Source organism: Lemur catta, chromosome 19, assembly GCF_020740605.2.
Source record: "Lemur catta isolate mLemCat1 chromosome 19, mLemCat1.pri, whole genome shotgun sequence".
Taxonomy (NCBI): Eukaryota; Metazoa; Chordata; class Mammalia; order Primates; family Lemuridae; genus Lemur; species Lemur catta.
The window spans coordinates 19218634-19234871 of NC_059146.1; the positions used below are offsets into that span (position 1 = coordinate 19218634).

The window sequence follows — 16238 nt, forward strand, 5'->3', positions numbered from 1 at the left end:
CACTAAGTTAGAAAAATGAGTGAGAGAGATTCAGAATAGGAAATTGTTCTAGAAGAAGTGAGTGCCTCTCCTCTGACCGAGCTACAAAAGATTTTTAGGGTGGGCACAGTCTTTTCTTCAGTATGAGGAACCATCTTCGGCCACCGCACATCTCCCCCCCCCCCCCCCAACTTAAAGACCTGACTTCAGTGATTATATCAATTAGCTCCTGCTGTGTAACAAATTATCCATTTGTCCATTTAATGTTTCTTAGACATCTACAGTTCAGCTGGGTGGTTCTGTTTGTCTGGACCCGGCTTGGCTGAGCTTGGCTGATCTCGGCTGGACCCCCATTCACATCTGCAATCAGCTGTGGGTCAGATGGGGGCTGGCTGTCAAGAGGGCTCAGCTGGACCAAGTCACTCTCCTGGTGACTCACATCTAACCTGGCATGTTCCCAGAGAGGTAGCACAGGGCCTGAGAGAGAGTGGACACACACAGGCACAGTTTCAAGCCTCTGATGGTGTCACGTTTGCATCTAGTCCCACTGGCGCAAGCCTCACAGCCAAGGCCAGGAGCAGTGTAGGAAGAGCCCCCAGAGCATGCTCAGAGGAGGAGTGAAGAGTGGCAGCCATTAATGTGCCCCACCTACTACAGTGGGGAGACAAAAGTTGCTAACATAATTACATAACTTCACAAAACTGTGATCTTTATGAAATTATTTTATGGGGAATACATTTATATGGTCCACAATTTATACAGTAAAAAAAAAACCTTTTTACGCCTGTGGCCCCCAGCTACTAAATCCCCTTCACTAGAAGCAATCACTTCATATATATATATATATTTGTTTATATGCATAGAACATGCTGGAAAGATATAGTATACCTTTTTACACAAACAGCAGCATATGGTACACAGAATTTTCTGTCTACTTCTTTTATCTTATTTCTGAGACCCCTTGTATTAGTAGATACATGGGTAGACATTCCTTTGACAAAGTTTGGGCATAAGATTTCTTATGTAGTAGAATCACTTACTATTGTTTTGGTCTTCGCACTGTGGCTTATTTGGCTCTAGGAAAAAAGCAAATCCCTAACAAATATTTTTGTTATAAGTTAAGAATGCTTTTCTTAAAAGGCTGACCAACAAATTGTCCTGGGTCATAGGAAAACATAGCCCCCCAGTATAAAATAGAACCCCCTGGAATTTCTTACAAGGTTTTTCAATTGTACAGGAATGTATTAAGTACAATTAGTATCCATATATCAATATATACTCACCCAACTTCAATACTTAAAAAATAGTTTTAATAAAAATACAATACCTAAACATTTTTTAAATAAAAAGTTTACCATATTTTATAATATATATTTACTTTTAAAATAGGTCATGAAAATACATCTTGTATATTTTCCTGGTCTATTTTAAAGTAAATTACAGATGTGATCTCACTTCACTGCTAAATATTTTAGCTTTCGTGTCTAAGAAAAAACAAGAAAAAGTATCTTCTGCTATATAACCGCAATACCATTATCACACATAATAAAATAATTTTTAATGCCATCCAGTGTCCAATCCACATTCAGATTTCCTTGTCCATCCCCCCCAAAAAAAGTTTGAAAAAGTGACATAATTTATCTGAAAATAATGTTTCAAGTCTTGAAAATATAATAACTGACACACAGTCTTTAATGTGTATAACTGGGTGAGGGGGTTGGTGGAGCTAAGATACGTGGGCACTCAGGGAGGGACCCAGATATGTAGACAGGCAAAAATACACAGTACAGACACATCTGGCTCCCCACCCCCGCCTTCAACGCTAGGCCCCACCAAGAGAGCTGGTTTTTGTTTGTTTGTTTGTTTGTTTGTTTGTTTTTACCTCTGTCCTGGCATGGCCTGCACAGGCCCCAGCACACAGTAGGTCCTCAGGCAATAATGAATGAATAAGTGAGTGAAAGACTCCTGACGTGGCCTTGGTGCCCTGTGGGGTCAGGAATCGGCACATAGTAGGCCCTCAGGAAATGTCAGGCTAATGAATGAATAAGTGAAAAAACCCTGACCTGGCCCTGGTGCTCTTCAGGGCCAGGGATCACACAATTTGTTCTTCCCTGGGCCCCCGCCCACCCAGGCATCAGCACCCAGTAGGTCCTCAAGAATTGTAGGTGACTGAATGCATAGTTGCACATCCCCAGCACCAGCCCGAGTCATTCGGGGCCAGAGACCACACGGTCGGACCACATGGTTGGTCCCACACGTCGCCCAGGCCCGGCACACAGTAGGTCCTCAGGAAATGCCGGGCGAATGGACAAATGAGTGAAATGCCACCGTAGTGTACAGACATAGGGCAGAGTTTAATCACCCAAGAGAGCAGGGGAAGCAGGACAGCAGCACAAAGTGGGTGGCCAAACTCACTCTGCGGAGACCCGGCGGGGCCTGAGTCGGTCCACGGACCCTCTCGCCAAGCGGCCGGTCAGGCCGGAGTGCGCAGGCGCCGCGCAGCGCCACAGGTGAGGGGTTTCCCGAGGAGTTGGGCCGCGCGGGGGTCAGTGGGCGCAGCCGCAGGGGGCAGGGGGCGTGGGGGGCGACGAGAATCTGCCCTGAACCCCTCTCGCGGTGGAAAGAGGGAGCACCCGGGGGGTTACAGTCTGCTGAGTCTCCGCAGCTGTGGAAGTTGCCGAGCCCCCCGAGAGGAATTACCGAATATGTTATACCTTTGGAATAATATATTACCTTTGGAAAGGTGAGTATCGGCGGATAAGGTAAGAGGAACCGGAACTGGCCGGAGCCCCCTGGAGGCGTGTGCTGCGATCCCGCCAGCCGGCCCCTCCCGTCGGAGTCACCCGCCCTCGGGGCAGCCCTTTCATGCTGACATTTACAGCCAGGAGCCACACGACTGGCCCCAGGGGCATCCCAGCTATTTCCCTGTGATTTTGATTTGCTCTGTTTACCAACTTATTTAACATATTTCTGCCGCCGCCACCGCGTTCCCCAGATACTAAATGCAGAGGCCACCCTGGGTCTGACGTGACCTGTTCCCAGAAGGGACAGAGCAGCTTCAAGCGCGTGGGAGAGGGGCCGGCAAGGGTGGTGTGGATGTGCGAGTTCCTGGGAGGTGCAGCCTGAACCCTCCCTGCCCCCAGTTCCTCCTTCACAGAAATCCGTTCCTCCAGGAAGAGCCACCAAAGGAGCAGGGATGGCGGTTGAGGACGCCAGAGAGGAACTACAGGAACCCATCATTTGTCAGGTGGTGAAACAGGCTATGAAGACAAGTAGAGAGTGGCTGCGGAGGGAGGTGCTATTTGAGGGTGTCGGGGGAATCATCTCTGAGGAGGTGACATCTGAGACCTGAAGGAGGTGAGGGAGCCATGCTTCCAGAGAAAAAGCATTCCAAGCAGAAGGAACAGCCAGTGCAAAGATCCTGAGGCAAGCGCATGATGGGCAAGTTAGAAAAACAGTGAGGAGGCCCATTTGGCTGGGTAAAAGGAGCCAGAGGAGGAATGAGAGCGGAAGCCGGTTGGAGTAGGGCTGGATGGCATCAGGAGGACTTTGGCTTTTACGGAGTGAAGCGGCAGGATTATGAGCGGTCTCAATTATGTTTTAACAGAATCTGTGTGGCTCTTGGGTGAACAGAACATCTGGGCCTTGGGCGGGTACTTCCGTCATCAATGAAATGAAGTCCCTGGCACATCAAAGAGCCCAAATGAGTGACCACTGCTACTAGGATTTTTATTACTTTCATGATTATTTTCACTATCCCACAAAATTGATCAAGACCCATGGCACTGAGCTAGTCACGGTCTAGTCATCGCATCCCCTCTCGACTGGGCATCTAAGCCAGTCCCCGCACTCGTCTCCCTGCTTCCACCTTTGCCCTGCTGCCATCTACTCTCCTCCATAATTTGGACAGTCTGCTCCTGCCTCAGGACCTTTGCAGCTGCTGTTCTCTCTCCTCTTATTTCAGGACTCCTGCCCCAGCAGCAGAGCAGGAAGGGGAGCTGCCAGTGTGATGAAAATCTGCCGAGCCTCCTACTTCGCCACGTGGAAGAGGTGACCACCAGCCGGGGGTAGCCACACCTTCAGAAGGGGGCACAACTGTGAGGAGATGAAAAGCCCTAGTGATATTTTAAGCTCTGTGAAACCAGCTATACATGAAGCCAGTTTTATCCCAAACATTGTTGTAACGTGAACCAATAATAATTTTTTTTCTTTTGCTTAAGCTCATTTAAATTGAGTTTCTCTTATTTGCAACTAATAAAATCCCCAAAAATGTAAACGTTGAGGCCTGTGTTCTTTTCTTTTAAGGGCTAGTTGCTTATTGGATCCAATCAGCCTGTGAGAGAAATGGAGAGAGAGAGAATCCCATACTTTCCCTGCTAATTCTCTAGAGAACCTCACATACATAGAATTTAAAAAGAGCAATATGGTAATATCAACAAGTATTAGGTAAATTTTAAATCAAAGGATTAAATTGGTTAAAGATGATTATATTTAACAAAGGATTCAGAATCAGGTTTTAACTAACATTTATTGAGTGCCTACTATATGCCTGGCACTGTGCTTGGTGTTTTACATATATTATTTAATTGGCAAGGACATAACAATGCTGCACTTATATGCATCAAATTACACAGCTTTTGAATACATAAAGCAAAGATTATAAAAATAAGTTGATGAAGACAATTGTACTAACAGATTTTCACATACCTGATTGGTTTTTGACAAATAGAGTAGGCCAAAATTAAATAACATGTGAATCTAAACAATATAATTGATGAGGCTGAGTTAATTAACAGACATGTAGAGTTTTGAATTCTATAGAGAATACATATCCATCTTAAATGTTCATGAAACAATTACAAAACTTAGACATGTTCTAGGCCACAATAAAAGCTTTTTAAAAGGTTTTGGAAGCAGATGTATTATAGGCCACATTGTCTATTCACAGTGCAATAAAACAAGAAAACAAAACAGTTTTTAAACGAAAAGTAAATCAAATCATTGACATTCAAAACATACTTTAGAAACACTACAATATAGTATTTAGACAACAACATAAATAAGAACACAGATAATCAAACTTTAAAATGTGGCCAAGGCTACATCCACAAGTACATTTTTATTAAGTATACTAATATAGAAAATATAAAGAATATAAATTAAGTATTGAACTTAAAAATTGAGACAAAAATAAAAACAATAAAAAATAAACAATACATATTAAAGGAAAACAAATTACAAATAAGAAAAATAGTGGATAGAAATAAATCCTAACGCTGGTTCTTTGGAAAAATGACAGTAAACTAGATAAGCATTTGACAAATCTGATAATGAGTAAACCAAAAAGCAGAAGTTTAAAGGCTAAAGGGGATAAAATAAACAAGATTTTTGTTTAATTATAAATAGTGTGCATAATTAAGCTAGTAATATGAAAAGCTCTATGGAATGAAAAATTTTCTAGGGGATAAAAGAACTCTATAAATCACCAAAATGAATGCAAGAAGTAAAAAGTATTAATAAACCAATAACATTTGGAAAAACTGAGAAAGCTGCCCAAGAAGTAGCTAAAACCTCCCTTCCATGGCTCTAGGTCCTGATTACTTTACTGGCAAATTATTTTAAAATGTCAAGGGATTGACACCTCTCAAGCTACAGAAACTATTCAAAAGCATGGAAAGGGGTAAAAGTTATTCAAGTCTTTCTGTGATGCAAGCTTAGCCATGATACCAAAACTTCACAAAGATAGCACCAATCTCACATATGAAGATAGAGGCAAGAATCCTACATAAAATATCAAGAAATAGAATTCAGTATATGAAAAGACTGGTGCACCATATTCCTAAGAATGCAAAGTTGATTTGATATTAGGAAATCTACCAGATTTCATCAATCCTCAGTTGCACATTTTTTTACCTTCTCAGAAGTCAGGAGACATCTTCCAGTTGGTGGCATCTTATAGTTAATTAGCATTTTTCTTTCTCAATGGTATATAAAATAATATGTGTTTTACAATCAATGACATCTTAATTTCAATTAAATACAGTAATGTAAAACCTCACACAAAAAAGTTTAAAAAAATCATCTCAAAGGATGTTTGAAAGGCATTTGATAATATTCAACACTCATTCCTGATTTTTAACCAGCGCACTTTCTTAACATGACACAGGGCATCTATTTCAAAACAAAAGCCACCATTATAGTTAAATATGAAACATCATAGGCATCCCTGTTAAAACCAGAAACAAAAAAAGCACACATACTACCAAGACTATGGTTGTTTGTTGTGGAGCTTTTGACCACTCCACAAAGCCCTGAAACAGAAGAAAAAAAAAAAAAAAAGGATAAATATTGGAAAGGAAGGGGCCACCATTGTTACTTGCAGAAAAATAGGATTATATGATTGGAAATAAAATGGCATATCAATAGAAAAGCTGTTTGAATTTAAAACTGTATAGCAGAGTAACTAGATATGAGATAAACATAAAAAAGAAAGTAACATACCTATTCTCTATCAGAGGAACTTTCAGAATAATGGGATAAAAATTTCCAAATGTAGGTATATAAAATCTCACAGTTTAAAAATACCATCTATACTCTAATGACTCCCTGCAAAAAGATGTGTATTGTGTACATGCGTGTGTGTGTGTGTGTGTGCTTTTTGACCCAACCCCCCTCTTGAATTCCCAACTATACATCTATCTCACTGTCTACTTGCCATCTCCACTTGGATATCTAATGTGCACCTTAAACTTTACATGTCCCAAACACATATTCTAATCACTTCCCCTGAAAAGCTCCTCATGCAATTTCCTCCATGTTACTCCTTGAGGCCCCCCTCCAGGCCTCCAACTGTGGCATCCTTGACCCCTCTTTATCTTGCATCACCCATATTCAGGACATCAGCAAATGCTGTTAGGTTTACCTTCAAAACCATATTCAGAATCTGACCACTTCCATCCCCTCCACTACTGCACCCTAGGCAAAGCCACCATCATCTCTGTTGTACTTGCTACAGACTCCTGTTTCTTATCTTGATAATCTACCCAATTTCTTCTCCATGGGTCAGCCAGAGTGTTCCTTCTAATGCTGAAGTTACTTCTTGCCATTCTCACTCTGCTCCAGCCAGTCACCTCCAGGCCTTTGAGGTTATGGTTTCTTCTACCTGGAATGCCCTTCCTCCAGATACCCTTAAGCCTCACTCTTTCACTTCCTTAGAAAATCCTTCCCTCACCACTTATTTAAAACAGTACACTCTCCCCAACCCTTCTCAGCAAAGACCCCAGTACCACCCATGCTCCTTCTCCAGCTTACTTTTTCTCCACGCCCTTATCACCACCTGACATACTATATATGCTTATTGTCCCTTCCCCCAATGACACAATAAGCCCTGTGAGGGAAAAGACTTCGTTTGCTGCCAGCATCTGGGACCCCACCTGGCATAGATTATGAGCTCTGTAAATATTTGTGAAGTGAACAAGTACATGGTAAAACATACCATGATGAAGTATGGGAAGACAAAATGTTTAACAACAATTCTCCAAAGATGAGTTTAGTGCAATTGCTATTAAATTGTCAAGAAAGCTTTGGAAATGAACATGACATAATGAGTTATCTGGAAAGCTAGGCAGCGGTGAACACTGAAAAAATCCTGTAAAGAGGAATAGAAGGGACACGTACAATGAAATGTTAAAATATATTACAAACCATTGATGGAATTCACATTTCTAACCTTTGGAAAGGAGAAATTCCTTCTCCTAGCCTGCTGTACCCCTCTGGGTACTGTCTCATTCCAAATCTCCCTTTACAACCAGATACCCAGAGAAAATGGCCCATGTAAGCAGTTTCCAGACCTGGAAGCTTGTTGGGGGAGTTTTTCAAATCTCTTGGGCTTGAATTTTCTGATTCAGTGCATCTCAGGTAGGACCAGAGAATGTGGATTTTTATAAAGTTCCTCATAATCCATGCTATATAAAATTGAGCCAACTGACCAAACATTCATGTAGCATTGCCTCCCAGAGAAATGACAACAATTCATCAGCTGAGGAAATGGGTCTGACACACCAAAACTCTAGGATATTCGACAGCAGTAAAAAGTAAATTTGAAAAAAAATGAAGATAATTAATATATAATAAATCAGAATATATCAAGTGAAAACACCAAATGGCAGAATAATAATTTTGCAATAATCTCCTTTTTTTGTGTTAAAATGTATGTAGTTTACTGTCTGACTCTATTTGGATAAAGTTCAACAACAGGCAAAACTAATCTATATGAGTAGAAATCAAGAACTGGAGTTACCTCTGGGGTGGGGGTGTGAGATAGACTGGAAAGGAAAACGAGAATTTTCTAGAATGATGACAACACTCTGTCTTGATTGGGGTATTGATTACAAGAGTGCACACAGGTGTCAACATGCTCTGACCTCTGCATTTTACTGGAAATCATTACATTTCCATTTTGAAACGCAGAGTACAAAATTAAGAAAATATAATAAATACAGGTCATCTGAAATCCAACAACTTGACACAAACCACACATAACAGACCTGCCATGGTTTGGATGTTTGTCCCCTCCAAACTTCACATTAACATTTGCTCCCCAGTGTTGGAGGTGTGGACTAGGGGGAGGGGTTTGGGTCATGGGGGTGGACCCCTCACGAATGGCTTAGTGCCGTCCTAACGGTAATGTGAGTTCTTGCTCTGTTAGTTCCCACAGAGCTGGTTGTTAGGAAGAGCCTGGCACCTCTCCCCTCACTGTCTTTTTTTTTTTTTTTTCTTTCTTTCTTTCTTTTTTTTTTTACTTCCAGTGGACTTGAAGTATCCCCTCACTGTCTTGCTTCCTCTCTCCCAGTGTGGTCTTTGCACACTCCAGCTCTCCTTTGCCTCCTGCCATGAGTGGAAGCGGCCTTAGGCCCTCACCAGAAGCAGGTGCTGGTGCCATGCTTCCTGCACAGCCTGCAGAACCATGAGTCAAATAAACCTCTTTCCTTTATAAATTACCCGGCCTTAGGTCTTCCTTTATAGTAACATAAATGGACTAAGACAAGACGTGTAGGTGCCTCACCTAGTTCCCCTTTGTTTCTGTTTACCAGGCTGGTGCAGCTGTCCCCTGGACTCTAGGGGTATTGGCTGCTAGCTTTACGGTTTATGGATTATGTTGCCTCTTCTCTTCTGAGAAATGCCCTTACTAATGGGATTCACCTCCTACAGAATTATCTAGGAGGTTAAACTCACCTCCAGGGCAGTCCACACCCAATGATGGACACATGGGGTATAAAAGGCCACTCCACTGGCTCAGAGGAGGACAACTCTGCGGTTCTGCTTGCACTCCGGGGCTCTCTGTGGGATCAGACAGAGGCTGGACTTTGGGTCAAGCCATGTATTTACCTAGCTTCCTCCTCCCCTCTCCAGCCTGCCTCACTCCCCTACAGGCTTCACCTGAGAGCACATCCCTCAAAAAATTTCTTACACACAAATCTCAATTTGGTCTCTGTGTCTAAGAAAAAATATCCAGAAGGACATATAGCAACTTCCTAAAAACATTCTTTCGAAGTAGAATATGCAAAGAGAAGTTTGTATACATCTTAAGTATACAGCCTAAGCAAACTGCAGAAAATCAGCAACCCTTGTAACTGGCACCCCAAACAAGAAGCGGACCATTACGAGCACCCTGGTTTCCCCCACCTCAAAGGTAACCATTATCCCGACCTCCAGTGATGTGGACGAGTTTGGCTTGTCACAGCAACTTTTACAGGGGTTATCTCTGGTGGTGGTGTTTCTTTTTTGTTTTTAACCTCATGCACTTAGATAGATTTGCATGTGTTACACATGCTTGTATTTTATGGGACGAGGGTGATGGGACTGTTTCCTCCTCCCCGCTTTCCTCTGGGTCCACAGAGTGGGAACTTCTGCCCTCTTGGAAAGTGACTCCTTTTCTTTCTTCCACTCCCTCTCGCACTCTTCCCCTCGAGAGGCATGGTGACCCAGGTGGAACAGAGCCCTTCATCCAGGTCCCCAGTCCTCTCTTGGGGGAGGATTAAGACAAACAGGCAGGACACCTCATGGTTAGGAGATGTACTAGGTTCAAATACCAGCTTTACCACCTACATGCTGAGTGACAGAGGGAAAGTCAATTGACCTCTCTGTGCCTTAGTTTCACAATCTGTAAAATGAGACAACAGGTCCTTCTTCAAGGACATGTTCCATCAATGCTGGTTCAATGAACCATGACTAAGTGAATGAATGAATGAATGAATGAATGATGACTCTGTGTCCCACTCCCACCGCCGCTGCTGCCTTAGCTGGTATCCTCTCCAGATGGCCTCAGTTCTACACTAGCTCTGCCAGCCACTCACAGGAGGACCTGGACCAAGCCATTTATTAATAATTTCTCTGCCTCAGTTTCCTTATCTGTAAAAGGGGGAACCACACTAAGGATCTCACAGGTCCTCAGAGAATCATGCGAGTTAATGAGTGTCAAGTTAATATATGTGTTCATGGGACACATTTAGAACCGCGTCAAGCTCATGATACACATGAGGTAAATGGCAACTCTTTCATTTCCACCTGTTTTTTTCTCACTGGATGTTCCTGAGTGGCCCCTGCATGTCCCCAAACCCTAACCCCTGCTATATCCAACCCACCTTCCCTCTCCATAAATCCTCAAACCCCTTCCAGGGCCACCCACGGCCTACAAGACGCCCCTCACCTTCCTGGCATGGAACTTGGCGGGAGAGGGCTCCTGTTAAAGCATGAGCCACAATAGGTCTCTCCTCTGTCCAGAACTCACCTACGGCTGCCACCCCACCCAGGGTACAAGCCACATTTTAAACACGGTCATCCACCCCATCACCTCCACAACCTCATCTCCTAGCCCTCTCTCCCACACTGACTCTCCCCAGCCACACTGGCCGCTCTTGCTTTTCCTCAATGTGCCAGGCATGGGCCCAGCTCAGGACTTTGCACCTGCCATGCCCCCAAGACATCCACCAGTCTTGTTCCCCCACCTCCTTCGGGTCTTTACTCAATAGCCCCCCTCAGTGGGGCTGTCCCTGGACACCCTTCTTAAAATAGCAATCCCAGCCCCAACCTCACACTTTGGAACCCCCTTCCTGCTTTATTTTTCTCCATAGCATTTATCGTCATCCAGCATAATTTATATTTTAGCTGCTAATTTCACTTGTCGTCTGTCTACCTCTGTGACAATGAGCCCTGTGAAGGCAGGGACCATGTCTGTCCCATTCACTGCTGTACCCTCCATGCATTGAACACTGCCTGGTGCACAGTAGATGCACAAGAAATAGTTGTGGAATGAATGAGTGATCTCACCCCAGCCAGACTTTTCCCCAGACCTCCCACAGTTCTGCCCTTAACTTCAGCCTTCCCCCACATGTGACTTGCGAGGCCACTGTGCCTTTGCGTGTGCTGTTCCCTCCCCTGCTCTGCCTGGGGAATTCTTGCTCATCCCTGAACCCCAGGTCTGGCATCTCCTCCTCTCTGAGCTATTGAAGGATGAACCCACCCCACTGTAGCCAGCACTTATCTCGGCACTATCACATTTTGTTGGCCTCTTTGTGCCAACCCCCCCCAACCCCTCCCCTGCACTGTGAGTCAATAAATCCTTTTTCTAGCTTTAGCCAGTCAGAGGTGGATTCCTGACAGATGACTGGGAAATGGGTGGGACCCTCAGGTGCTGCTGAGGGTGGTTATGTGATTTTTCTCATGTATAACCTGAACTATAAACAAAAGAACCACTTTTATTATTTCTTATATTGATGTCTTATTCCTCAGAAAAAGAAAACATTAGGTCTTTGAGTGAAAATAGTGTGCATGATGATTCTGTTTGGTTTTACTCATAGAATCTGGATGAAAACCCAGTAGTTGGTTAGTGGATGGATAAACGAATTGTGGCTGGATGGGCGGATCAGTGACTGGGTTGGTAGATGGACGGTTGGATAGATGGATGGATGGATAGAGATGGACGAGTGGATGAGTGGGAACGTGGGTGCATGGATAGTAGCCACAGCCTCACCATGGCAACAGGTAATAGAAGATGACTAGGTACATGTTCAGGTGAGTGGATATGTGGTGAGTGTGTGAGTGGGTGGGTTAAACAAATGGATTGATGGCATATGCATAAAAGGGTGGGTGAGCATGTATGTGGATAGCTAGATATGCAGCAGGATAGATGCAGTGGGTCCATGGATGAGCAGGGATGAGAGGCTGGGCAGATGGACAAGTGGACAGATGAATGGTTGGTGGACATTCCATGAGTGGAAGGAGAAACAGATGGGTGAATGAAAGGTGGGGTGATGGGTGGAAGGGAGGGTTTGCGGATGGATGGATAAGTGGATAGACACATGGGGTACATGGGAGGATGGAAGCATGGGCAGATGGATGGATGGGTTTATAGGTAAAGGGTTGGAGGGTGTGTGTGGATGGAGTTGTACATGCCACATGGAGACCCTCCACTCTGACCACTATATGAATATGTCCTGTTCCCCACAGGAGACTTCATGGGACTTTTGTGGGGCAGGGAAACTCCAAGCTGAGAAAGAAAATGTGACAACCCACTGAGATCTGTAGGTGGGACACCCATGAGAAAGGAGGGGACCCCGCCACACATTACCTGGGAGTCCTCGGACTCATCGTCCTCCTCCACCGAACTCCACTCCTGGGAAAGCCCAGTCTCTTGAGAAGACAGGTCTGGTGGGTGTGGAGGAGAAAGGAGCCATGAGAGGGTGACCAGGTGGCCAGGTGGTCCACTTGCTCTTCCCACTGGCCTCCTACGACTCTTTGCCAACACCCTCTCTCTCTCTCTCTCTCTCACACACACACACACACACACACACACACACACACACACACACACATGTTCAGGTGGGGCTGAGCCAGTGAGAGACCTGAATTCTGATCCTATCACTACCCAGAAGACTGAAACTGGGTCACCTGCCATCTCTGTCCCCTGAGCCTTTGTTCCTTCACCTGCCCAGTGGGTACAGGGTTCCCTCCCTGTGGGCCTCCAGCAACAGCCAGGTGAGGGAGCAGAAGAAGATTCACAGAACTAAGCCTGGGTGGTGGGGGCTTCCCCAGCTTCCATAAAAACAGCTGCCAGTGGAGAAATAGCCCCAGAGTCAGAGCACCAGCGTCCTTCTGGGGAGAACTGGGCAACCCACCCTGGCCAGGAGCTCCCAGCCTCATAGCCAGGGCTGACCTCTGCTAGCCACACCTTCTGTCCATCCCTGAGAAATAGTACAGCCCCTAGGAGATGGTTCAGCCCCTTCTGCTGCGGGGCGTCGTTCAGGTGTCCCCAACTCAGCAGGTGGCACTGCCCTTCATCCAGCTGCTTGTGCCAAAATCCCAAGAGTCATCCTTGATGTCTGTCGTCTTCCCTTTCCCACATCCATCGGCAAGAACAGATTCCCCTCCGAAAGGTGTCCCAAATCTCTCTGCTTACTCACCTCTCTCGGACAGTGGAGGGAGTCTCCTAACCTGCCTCCCCCCTTCCATGCAACCTCCTAACCCTACAATTCATTCTCACACACGGTGAGACACGGGCTTCCCCACCTGGGTGCTATCTGCCGTTCTTTGTGGCAGGATGTCTAGCAATGGCACTGTGGAGTCCACCCACTAGATGGCAGCAGCGTCTCCCAGTTAGACCCAAAATGCCTCCTCTGGGGAGGTGAAGGGGCACAAAATTGTCCCGGGTTGGAAAGCATTGGGTTAGAGGAATCTTTCTGAAATACAATGTCTTTCTTCTCTTCATAGCTCCCAGTGGTTTCCAAAAGTCGAATAATACACAAACTCCTTGCTGTGGTCTACGAGATGCCCCATTACTGGGCCGGATGATCTGTCTTTTTCCCTCTCTCTTCTCTCTCTCCAGGGGCTCCTGGCACCACTGCAGGCCCCCGCCCTGACCACTCTCACCTACAAAGCATCTGCTTGTCTTGGTAGCTCTCATCAACGTCAGACATTGCCTTTCCTTTTGTTTCTTAACTCACTTATTGTCTGCTTTCTCCACTAAAATCTGAGCTCTACCAGGGCCATCTTGTTCACTGCTATATCCCCAGCCCTGAGCACAGGGCCTGGCACATAGAAGGTGCTTGTGGTCAATTTTTGCACCAAGTGGCCCTCAAGTGGTTCATCTCTCCCTATGTCCACAGCCCCTCCCTCACGGATTCTGGGCCTGACCATGCAGTGCTTTTTTTTTTTTTTTTTTTATGGCAGAGTCTCGCTCTGTTGCCCGGGCTAGAGTGCTGTGGTATTAGCCAGCTCATGGCAACCTCAAAGTCCTCGGCTCAAGCAATTCTCCTGCCTCAGCCTACTGGGACTACAGGCATGTGCCACCATGCCTGGCTCATTTTATATATATTTTTTTAGTTGTCCAGCTAATTTCTTTCTGTTTTTTTAATAGAGACGGGGTCTCGCTCTTGCTCAGGCTGGTCTCGAACTCCTGAGCTCAAACAATCCGCCCGCCTTGGCCTCCCACAGTGCTAGGATTACAGGCGTGAGCCACTGCACCCGGCCAAGCAGCTTATTTTGAACAACGGCAGGTGAGCACCTGGCCTGCCAGCAGAGGCTTCAGAACAGCTTGTGCATCTGGGCATCCCCTTTCCAGCCATTTCCGAGACGCCTGCAGCCACTCCCATGAGGATAAGCCCGGGATAGCCCGATGGAGACATGTGGCCTGTCCCCAGCACCACCAAGCTAGCCATCAGCCAGCACCAGCCAGACATGTGAGTAAGGCCATCTGAGACCAGCCAGCTCTCTGAGGCTGCATGGGCAAGTGCAGGCAAGGGCAGCAGATGTGTCCCCCGAGGCCAGGTTAAACTGCCAACCCATAGAATCACAAGCCAATGAACGATCATTGCTTTAAGCCACTAGGTTTTGGGACGATTTGTTACCCAGCAAAAGTAGAGTGACACAGAGCTCCACAAATAGCTGTTGGATGCATGAGTGAAGAAATGAATGTTTGGTCCTTCCTAGGCTCTGCCAAGCCCTTTCCCCCACCACTCACCTCCCCAGGGCACTCTCACCTTTCTCGTCGCTGTCACAGCTGGAGGCCCCGACCTCCACGGCCTCCCAGTCCTTGCTGAAGGCGGGAGGGGGCGGCTTCTCCCAGGCCCTGCTCTCCCGTGGCAGCAGTGTCTTGGTCCTCTCAGGCTCTAGCAGCCCCCGAGTGTGCTCAGGCTTGAGGCTCTGCATGTCCCCAGGAGGAGGTGGAGCTTCCGAGACAGGCTTCTCCTTCTAACTCCTGTTCCAGGGCCCCGTCTGGTCCCCCAGGCACGGGATTCAGAACCTGAGGACTGAGAGGCATTTCATCATTCGGTGGATTGTTACAGGGGACCAGCAGGTGCTGGGCACTGTCCTAACCACCAGAAACACAGCAGTGACCCAAATGAAGATCCCTCCCTCACGGGGTTTGCATTCTAGTCGGGAGAGAAAGAGACAGACCTGTAACAAAGTATATAGTGTGTCAAATGGTGGTGAGTGTTCCGGGGACAGAGCAGGAAAGGGGATCACGAGTGTCACAGGCAGGCACACACATGCACACATGCACACAGTCCACATCCCAAACTGCTTAGCCAGGAGGCTTTAGAATAAGGGACTCACCCCCTAGAATCCCTCTGGCTACAGGCAGGACTCTAGTCTTCCCACCAACCCCCTGACAGCTCCAACTTTCTCCTTGGTTGTCATTTTTGAAAAAAAGATGCACTTTCTATATTGGGGTTAAAAGTCTAATTTTTTAAAAAGAATTCTTTTAGAGACAGGGTCTTGCTCTGTTCCCCAGGCTGGTCTCAAACGCCTGGCCTCAAGTGATCCTCCCCCTTTGGCCTCCAGAGTCACTGGCACTACAGATGTGAGCCACTGCCCCCAGCTTACTTTTAAATAAAATATTCTTTAATATTCTCATTCTATGTCTGGTCAACCTGAGATTCAGGAGGTTGTTTTCAAGAAGATATCTGAACTATAATGACTTACAATAATGTAACCATTTGCCTTGAGACACTAACGCTGGTTTACATTCTTGTTTTAGGAAGTTGTGTGGGTCACCAATTTTGCACGTATAACCCAAAGACTATCTTGTGAATGGTAACTTAAAAAAAAAAAAAAAGGAGTAAATTCCCTTGGAGTGGATAAAAGCTTCTGTAAGCTTTTTCTTCTTTACTTAGGTTTATGCAAATAGAAATTGTTCTATTAAATTTTGAAGCCACGGGGCAGATCCTTTAAAGGGAAGTTTGCAACTCAACAATCAAAAG

General features: G+C 45.7%; 1 protein-coding gene across 1 annotated transcript; it reads right to left on the reverse strand.

The window, feature by feature from the left end:
- Positions 1-6149: 6149 nt before the first annotated feature.
- Positions 6150-15183, reverse strand: SMIM17 (small integral membrane protein 17). The gene is made up of 3 exons (XM_045532532.1): positions 15015-15183; positions 12608-12684; positions 6150-6290 (listed from the first exon to the last, which is right to left on the reverse strand). Exons 1-3 carry the CDS (start codon positions 15181-15183, stop codon positions 6180-6182), a joined length of 357 nt encoding a protein of 118 aa, XP_045388488.1. The 3' UTR covers positions 6150-6179.
- Positions 15184-16238: the final 1055 nt, after the last annotated feature.